The 8,828-nt window shown below is 46.3% G+C and overlaps 1 protein-coding gene across 2 annotated transcripts; it reads left to right on the top strand.

The window, feature by feature from the left end:
- The first annotated feature begins 1,625 nt into the window (after nt 1-1,625).
- RFK (riboflavin kinase) lies at nt 1,626-7,780 on the top strand. Of its 2 annotated transcripts, none has more exons than XM_019463576.2 (4): nt 1,626-2,015; nt 2,891-3,042; nt 4,583-4,685; nt 5,685-7,780. In XM_019463576.2, exons 1-4 carry the CDS (start codon nt 1,934-1,936, stop codon nt 5,813-5,815), a joined length of 468 nt encoding a protein of 155 aa, XP_019319121.1. In that variant the 5' UTR covers nt 1,626-1,933; the 3' UTR covers nt 5,816-7,780. The 2 variants fall into 2 exon arrangements, with proteins under 2 accessions (XP_019319121.1, XP_053763793.1); XM_053907818.1 differs by lacking the exon at nt 5,685-7,780 and adding an exon at nt 5,245-5,678 and having other exon boundaries at nt 1,814-2,015.
- The last annotated feature ends 1,048 nt before the right edge of the window (nt 7,781-8,828 follow it).

Below are 8,828 nucleotides of genomic sequence, written 5' to 3'. Positions count from 1 at the left end.
CACCCAGGCACCCCCCTCTCCTTTGATTCTTAAAAGCACCCTTCTTCATTCATCTCCTGTGACTCATTTAATTATTTTATTTCATTTAATTCCCACACCTCCTTGGAACCTTGGGGTGCGGAGGACTAGCACCCAGAGCTGTTTCATCAGGCTCTCACCTCCAGGTTTTTCTCTCATCTGGTGCATCATTGATAACAAACATGATAATAATTTTCACGACAGGCCTGGCAGTGTGTTGAGTGCTGTGCACGCATCATCTCACTTCAAATCCCACACAATTATTAATATTCCCATTTAGTTGATAAGCACATTGAGATTCAGACAGTGTACTTTGCCCAAGGTCACCCAGCAATTAAATGAGGCCGGGCTCGTATTCAAACCCCGGCTTATCTAGCTCTGGCACCTGTGCTCTTAACCATTAACTACACGACAGGCCTTTATGTGAGGTCTGCTTCCTCAGCAGCCTTGGGAGCACTTTGCGGGCTGCTATTGGAGTATTAACAGCACAGCACTGGAATCAGGCTTATCAGTCAGTCTCTCCCACCAGACTGAGTCTCTGGGGGCCAAGACCTTGTCTCCCTCACCTTTGTCTCCCCAGACCTTGCACTGTGCTCAGCACACACTGGGGTCTTCGATCCGTTCTTTCTGCAAATACGTATGCAGTGTTTGCTATGAACCATGCACTATGCTGGTGTTAGGGAAATAGCCTTTGCCAACGCAGAACCCCTTCGGCGCCAATAAAGAGAGATTATAATTTTATCACTGGGTAAACAGTGTCATAGTTACATACATGTCGGGTAGACGTGACTTCCAAGTCTGGACAGGGTTTCACAGGAATGCATAGAGAGAAGCAAAGAGAACAATGAAAACGTCTTTCTCAAGAACAAGAGGATGCACCTTGCGACTGACCCTTGTATGTCTGGTGAGCAAGAAATTTCCCTTGAGCTACTTCCCCAGGTAACGTTTATGGCCCCACGGGTCAGAAAGCCCCCAAATTGGCATTGCAGTAGGGATGACGCTTTTTGTCGGGTGTATTAAATTCTCCGGGTAACACCTCACAGAGGGAGGGGTAGGTAGGCGGCTGCATCCTTCCTGGGAGAAAACTGCATTATTGCAACCTTGCACTAGTCAGCGGGGGGCAGGGTGACAGACTAGGACCCGCTCCCTCTGCGCTTACATTGTGGTATAACGTCAGCCCGCGGGCACAAGGGCATTTCTGGCCTTCAGGAAAAGCTTCCTCTACGAAGTGTTCTCGAGCTGGAATTCTGGAACTTTAATAAACGTGGAAAGAACGAATGAATGACGAATGACCATCGAGCTGGCGGTTGCCCAGGAGCCAAAGAACATATCTGGCGTCAGGATCGTTATGGACACGGTGGAAGGGAACAGAAACACGTAGGGCTGTCGGAGACCGGTGCTCTCGCAGCCCGCAAGACGAGAACGATTCCAGCCACACTTTTCACCGCCAGGGGCGGGAGAGGCCAAGGAGGGGCGGGGCGGTGGCTCCGGGGCCGAGGCTGGGGGCGGGCCCGCGCGGGGGCGGGGCTACGGAAGCCGAGAGGGCTGTGAGGCGTTTAGCTGAGGAAGTGTGCGCAGGCTCGCGGCGCTGGGCGGGCTCGGGCCCTCCCACGCTGACCCTCCCGCCCTCCCTCCCGCCGCCCGCACGGGTACCCGCCGCCGCCGCAGCTCCCGGGGCGGAGACGCGAGCTCTGGGTCGCTCGGCGGCTCCTGTTGGGTCGGCGGCGTGACGGACTCACTGCGGCGTGTCGTCCGCGCCGCCAAGCTCGTAGCGCGCCCGCCCTGCCGGCCGGCCGGCCGGCCGAGCTCCCGCTTGCGTCCCCCGGCTGGTCCGGGAGATCCGGGCACCGCTTCGACGGCGGCTTCGCCGGACCCGCGACCCCGGTCGCAGCCCGCGGCCCGAGCGGACGGCGTCATGAGGCACCTGCCGTATTTCTGCCGCGGCCAGGTGGTGCGGGGCTTCGGCCGCGGCTCCAAGCAGCTGGGCATCCCTACAGGTGAGCGCGGACGGTCGCGGGCCCCCCTCTGGGGCACCCCTCCGACTCGCGGGGTTGGGTCAGGCGGGAGCGGGGACGTCAGACGGGGAACTTGGGGCCGAGGGCAGAGGCGACGCCCTCCGCTCCGCCTGGTTTCTGCTTTGTTGAGGCGGGTTGAGGAAGCTCGTTCCTGTCCCTGGCTCCGAGCTCACCGAGGAACTGGGCCGGAGGGGTGGTGAGGGCAGAAAGGCGAGCGGAGTTTCGGGACCCCTCTTTCCCGCCTCCCTATCCAACCGAGCTAGAGCTGCCAGGCCTGGCACGCGGCTTCCCCGTTAGAAAACGTAACGTGAACCAGGCTGGTTAGATTGCCAAGCCAACTGCAAGGTTTTTTGTTCTCTTTAAATGTCTTGCTAGTAATTGGATGAGAATCAGATCTCCTTTTTGGTCTGTCTACATTCGTTTCAGTAGGCAGGACCTGATCATGTGTAATTCATCCTGAAAAACACATACCACGGTTACCCCCGGTTGTTGAGCTTGGGACGTAGGCGCCCATATTTGGAGAATAAGAATCGTTTCAAGAGATTCCGAGCCTCCTTAAGAAAGCCCGGGTCTAAAAACCCCAGCTGTTGGTGCACCCGTTTTCTTCTGCCTCAAGAGTATGTGTTTTTTTTGGAGATGTTTGTACACTTAATTGTTCTTAACCTATCCACATGGAGATGAGAAAGAAAAACCTGAGCCAGACTATCGAAGGAGGGTGGGATTGATAAGCATAGGCAGGGCAGGGTCCTGGGACTCTGGTGAGCCTAATGATTTAGACTATGCTTCCTTGCCTGCGATTTTTGTAAAGATTTACTATGACGCTGTTAACACTCGTACTATTTGTTTCTGTTATTTAGCTAACTTTCCGGAACAAGTAGTTGACAATCTCCCAGCTGATGTATCCACTGGCATTTATTATGGTTGGGCCAGTGTTGGCAGTGGAGATGTTCATAAGATGGTGGTGAGCATAGGATGGAACCCGTACTACAAAAATACAAAAAAGTCCATGGTAAGAGTTCTATCTAGGTCTGTAACTGGAAATGGGATAATGATTTAAGGTAATATTCGGTAGCAGATGCATGTAGAACTCCCCAGTGGTGCTCACAGCATAGTCCAAATGACTAGGCTTTCTGGCAGCGTTCTTGAAGGATTTTCAAGTGTTTAGTTACTGTTTGAATGGAAGAGCTTGTCCTCCTTTCAGTGTATCGTGTCTTTGGATCCAAAGCGAATCTCTTAAAGAAAATGATCTCTTGTAAAAGGGGGGGTGGGTATAATTGGATTGTGCTTTTTAATCGTTCTGTTAATCTCTGCCTTTTCTTTGGAGAGTTTAACCCATTTACATGTAAGCTAATGACTGCTGAGGAGGGACTTCTGCTATTTTGCTGTTTTCTAAATGCCTTACAGCCTTTTTGATATTTCTTCCACTGCTGCCTTTTGTTTTTTAATTTTTTTTTTTTTTTTGCAGTGACAAATTTTGATTACCTTATTTCCTTTTGTGTACTTGACATAACTATTTTCTGTGCAGTTACCGCGAGGATTGCCTTTAACATTCTAAAGTTACGAATTTTGGTGCATTTGTCTTTCAAGTCCTGTAGAAAATAAAGAGTAGAGTTTCAAGCCAAAATTGCAATATTAATTTTTATAGCTGCCCATGGACTTATCCTCACTGGAGATAAAAGTGAATTACTTATGGGACGCCTGGGTGGCTCAGTCGATTAAGTGTCCGACTTCGGTTCAGATCGTGATCTCATGGTTTGTGAGTCTGAGCCCTTTGTCGGCTCTGTGCTGACAGCTCAGACCCTGGAGCCTGCTTTGGGTTCTGTGTCTCCCTCTGTCTCTGCCCCTCCCCTGCTCATGCTCTGTGCTCTCTGTCTCTCAGAAATAAGTAAACATTAAAAAAAATTTTTTAAGTGAATTAAGAGCATGTTTTATAAAATTGAGCTTGCCACAATTAATATAGTTTATTCACTTTTTAATTACTTGCTCATCCTGCTAAGATAGAGCTGCTTACTACACAAATGGTGCTTTCTGATAAAATTGCGAGGTGACGCTTTTTTTTCTTTCCTCTTAAACTACCTTAAGGGCATACCCTTCTGCTCTGTTCACAGTACCCCTACCACTTAACAGCTTAATCTGCGAGATAGGGCTGAGTCTTGGTCAGCTCAGGCGCATGGCATAAACAGAGTTGGTATAAATTTCAGCGTCCTTGAAGAGTTTATAGAAGCGTGTCGCAGTTGGAAAACCACAGGACTAAGTACTGGTAAAAACAGTAGAGATGGCCCAGAACTGCTTAGCATTGTGCTCAATATTTGTGGTATAACATCTGCCTTACTCAGATACAATGTTTACATGTAAGGTCAGGAGCAGGAACAGGACTGATGGAAGCATTCGGGAGGAAAACTACACTTAGATTTTAACCTGTCTTTAAAAATTTAGCAAGCGTTCGTGGTTTCATTTAAATGACCCCCACCGTAAATGTGAAGGTAATATTTCAAATTTCAGGTATTCTGTGATCTGATGGTAATCTTTTTGATATTTCTTAACTATAGGAAACTCATATCATGCATACCTTCGAAGAGGACTTCTATGGGGAAATCCTCAATGTGGCCATCGTTGGCTACCTCAGACCTGAGAAGAACTTCGATTCTTTAGGTAAAGTTCCATTTAGGTCTTCTTAGGAATTACTGCAGCCACTTCTAATGCTTCTGCTAGTAACAGCATGGCAGGAGAGAAGGTATTTGAGCATTTAGATTTTTTTTTTTTTTTAACGTTTATTTATTTTTGAGACAGAGAGAGACAGAGCATGAACGGGGGAGGGGCAGAGAGAGAGGGAGACACAGAATCGGAAGCAGGCTCCAGGCTCTGAGCCATCGGCCCAGAGCCCGACGCGGGGCTCGAACTCACGGACCGCGAGATCGTGACCTGAGCCGAAGTCGGACGCTCAACCGACTGAGCCACCCAGGCGCCCCGGTATTTGAGCATTTAGTATATGCCAGGCACTGTAAGTGCCTTACATGAATCAAGTCACTTGCCCCCGCAATAACATGAGGAATTATTTTGCCCATTTCACAGGTGAGGAGATCGGCAGAGGAGGGTTAAATAGTTTGCCCGGGGTCACATAAGTATGTGATGCTTCTTATCAGTATCAGTAGGCTGGCTGCTTCTCTCCCAACAGTAGGAAGTTAGTGAAATCTCTATTTCCTTTTCATATTTCAAGGAACAAGAGAGAATGCTGTCGTGAATAAAGATGCTTTGCGGTGCTTGAAGTGTAACAAACTAAGTCAGTATTTGAAACATAGAGCATCAAGTATGTCAGCGTAGTGTGGTCGCTTTGATTCTGTTGGAGAGGGTCTTTTACAAATGTAAATGCTGAAGAGGCTTGATCGTGAATGTGCCTTCCATTTGGTACTCGTGACACACTTTTTGCTAATGCCTTTCTCTGAGAAATTGCCAGGAGAAGAGGGACATCTTTTGTGTACCATTGGTGTTTACGTCAGTCTCAGTCCGGAAGAAGGGACGGGACAAACATTTACTGGGCGCCTCCCCTGTGCTAAAGGCGCTGCCAGCCTGTGAGCTTTTGGGAGAGTCTGAACGAGTAGAGAGAGTAGAGCGGCAGTTTCTCATCGTCTGCCTGCTGTGTTCTCTCTACAGAGTCCCTTATTTCAGCAATTCAAGGTGATATCGAGGAAGCCAAGAAACGACTAGACTTACCAGAACATTTGAAATTGAAAGAAGATACTTTCTTCCGGGTTCCTAAAAGCAAAATAATGAATGGCCACTGATGAAAAATCATCTTACTCTTATTTATTCATTCACTGTGTTCTCGTATCTCACTACTCATAACTCCTCAGTTGTTATATTTTAAAAATCAGACATTTTCCTACGGCTGTGAATTAAACAGTACGACGTACTTACCACATTATGCTTCAACTGTTCAAATTCCACGCATCATGCTATAGTACTATAATGATTCGTTTTAAAAATCAAGCTTCTTTTTTATGCGATATGTCATTTGAAATGTACCACTAGACAGGTCTTAAGTGTCTTATAATGGGAATGAAATGTATATAATTATGGGTAAAAAGGCAAGTCACTGGTTTTGAGATGAGGACTATAATTCTCATGGTAAAAAGTAGCGTGTATGTATCTGTGTAGGATGTGCTGCTAACTAGAGAAGGCTTATAAAGAAGTGTATTCACCAGAGCTTTGGGAGTTTATTATAAACCGAAGGGGGAAAATCCATACTTTATATTTTTGATATCTGGTATGTTAATATATTACAAATAGACATGTGGGGTTTCACTGTAGTTAGTCATTTCCTCTATGAGGTCAAATCATTGTCCTGTGTTCCGTTTTTGTTACAGCTGACTCAGTTCCAATTGGCCTAGACTTCCTCTTCCTATCATCTGTCTCCTAGAGCAGTAAAATGAGTGTTTTTCTAAATCTCTATGTTGCATGTCTGTGTGGTATAACATTTGTCCTTTTTAGAGTCGATGTTCAACGTTTTTCTTGATTTTGGTTCTGTCTTCCTCGAAACAGTTGTCAACGTCAGGGTTATTTTTTTTTGTTTTTTTTTTTCCCTATTCCATTTAGAATGTTCTACAGCTATACACTTGGACAAAAGATGGCGCCTATATCATTCCATCCCTTCGCCCCGTGAACAGTGACTAAGTGCAAAGCTGTATTGCATTGTAGGGAAAAAAATGCCCAGAACTTCATCCTTAGGTTTCCTCATGTTTAGGGTGAGCACACAGTGGATGATTTGTATATACCAGTTTCTTGAAGAACGCAAACATTTGTTTTCCCCCTAGAGAAACCTTTTAAGAGCCAATTAAATTATGAAACAGTTATTTATTTTTAATGTAATTATATATTCCTGAGCAAATGTAAACTGTCGTAGCTGTGTACGCACAGTGTAATTTAATGCTAAACAGTGCTTGTAGCTTGGGGAAAAGGCATACATAATAAAGCTTTAGTTAAAAAATCCTCACGCTATGCATTTCTTCTTCCTCCTAACTAAGAAGCAGTATTTGGCTACTTGGGACACTGTTTATATTGGCAGAAAATTGAAGTCTTTGGATATTTAGGAAATAGAGACGACAGCTTGTTTGGCCCCCCCGAAACGGGACATTGTGCTCTCGTTCGCTTAAGCACCAGATTTGGCGTGGGGAAGGCGAGCAGGAAGACAGAGAAGGTAATTTTAAAAGTAACTCATCATAGAGCATTTTCTCTAATCGGCATAGAGAACTGATGTTAACAAACATATAAAGCAGAAAAATACCTAAAACATCTGGAGAAAGGGGACGCATGGGTAAATTTAGTTGGATTGTGTTTTTCTGTTTGGTGTATGAATTTATGGCGAACAATGTAGTGTGTGTCTTACTTCCTTTATGAAAATACTTAGGAAATGTAATTTGATGTTAGGGAGCCTATGCTTGAAAGAAGCCTCAATTATTAGTGGCTTTACAAAGCAAAGATAAAAACAGACGTGGAAAGTGTAAAAACGGATTTGTATTTGTATAGCCTGCTGCTAATCATGTCCTCATTAAGTGTGTGGAAAGTCTTCGCTGTTGTCACCTTGCAATTTGAAAATTGTATATCGTGAGGTGCAGGAGTTAATAGTGTCTACACTTCTTAAAGTTTTACATGGCGTATGTATGATGAGAAATGGCAGTAATACCATTTTTTATTAATCTGGATGGTTTCAGGCCTTGAAATAAATCTTAACCAGGTGATGTTTCTTTGCACCTTTTGCCTTGTGTGTATCTGAGTCCCTCCCTTGCCGGCTACTTGCCGGTGGGTTGGAGGCCTGCAGAGCGGTCGCGGGCGGCATCTGGAGGGAGGAGCTGGCGTGCAAGGGTAGTTCTAGAGCCCACGGCCTTGCCTTCACAAGCTGCCGTGTGTGCCCGCGGCACTGTCACGGGCTTCTTTCAAGAGCCTTCTGTTCGCACAGTGTCCGTCCTCAAAAGCCTACTTTCTGAGGGTGAGGGTCCCCGTTATATTTTAGAGTTACAAGAGCCAGGGGAGTGTAAGTAGGTGTGAGTTCCCTTCCGTAACTCCCGCTCCAGAACGGGGTCCTGCGGTCTCCATGACTAGCAGTTCCCTTGCAACTCTTGCCTGTGTCTAGTGTATGCAGGGACATGCAGGGGACTGCCTCCAGCACGCTCAACGACGGGGGTTTAAATGTTCGTAGTTGAGACTCCTCTGTGACAGTTACGATCAGGGAGACGGAAGCGGGACATGTACTTAGAAGTTACGAGGACAGTGTTGCTTTCCTGGTAAAAGCGCTCGCCTTTGCCTGTTCCGCCCTGACTTGGAAAACGGTCATGAGGCTGATAGAGGAGATCCAATCTGACCTTCAGAGACTGAGCTGGGAAATAAATCGACCCTGTAAAGAGATGCCATCCTAAGCAAGAGTTGGCAGAAACCACCTACAGAAGCCTACAAAGATGACTGATCCAGGGATTATCCGAGTTGGCAATGACTTTAATGTGTGTAAAGAAACGAGCGTTAAAAACGGTAAAATAAGGTTCTACAAAAATTGGGTGGAGGGGAGGTAGGCGGGGGGATGGGAAGAACAGATAAAGGGGGGTTAAGAGGTACAAACTTTCAGTTGTAAAATAAGTCACGGGGAAGAAAAGTACAGCACCGGGAATATAATTCAGGTAGTAACGAAGGATGACTGATGGTGACTTCAGTTATCGTGGTGAGCACTCGTAAGGAGGTGTTGAATCGGTATGTTGTATGCCCGTGTGGTAATTATATTTCAATAAAGAGTGTATTATAGCTTTATTA

This window comes from Panthera pardus, unplaced genomic scaffold (genome assembly GCF_024362965.1).
Source record: "Panthera pardus isolate Hobbes unplaced genomic scaffold, ASM2436296v1 HiC_scaffold_20, whole genome shotgun sequence".
NCBI lineage: Eukaryota > Metazoa > Chordata > Mammalia > Carnivora > Felidae > Panthera > Panthera pardus.
Note: the sequence above shows the minus strand (reverse complement) of the source record. Positions and strands in the feature narration are given on the sequence as shown.

What these genes read in the sequence shown, in the direction of transcription:
- RFK (XM_019463576.2), top strand. Translation starts at nt 1,934, where the DNA reads ATGAGGCACCTGCCGTATTTCTGCCGCGGCCAGGTGGTGCGGGGCTTC. An exon ending in GCAGCTGGGCATCCCTACAG is followed by an intron (nt 2,016 to 2,890) that starts GTGAGCGCGGAC and finishes TCTGTTATTTAG; the next exon opens with CTAACTTTCCGGAACAAGTA. An exon ending in GAAGAACTTCGATTCTTTAG is followed by an intron (nt 4,686 to 5,684) that starts GTAAAGTTCCAT and finishes TTCTCTCTACAG; the next exon opens with AGTCCCTTATTTCAGCAATT.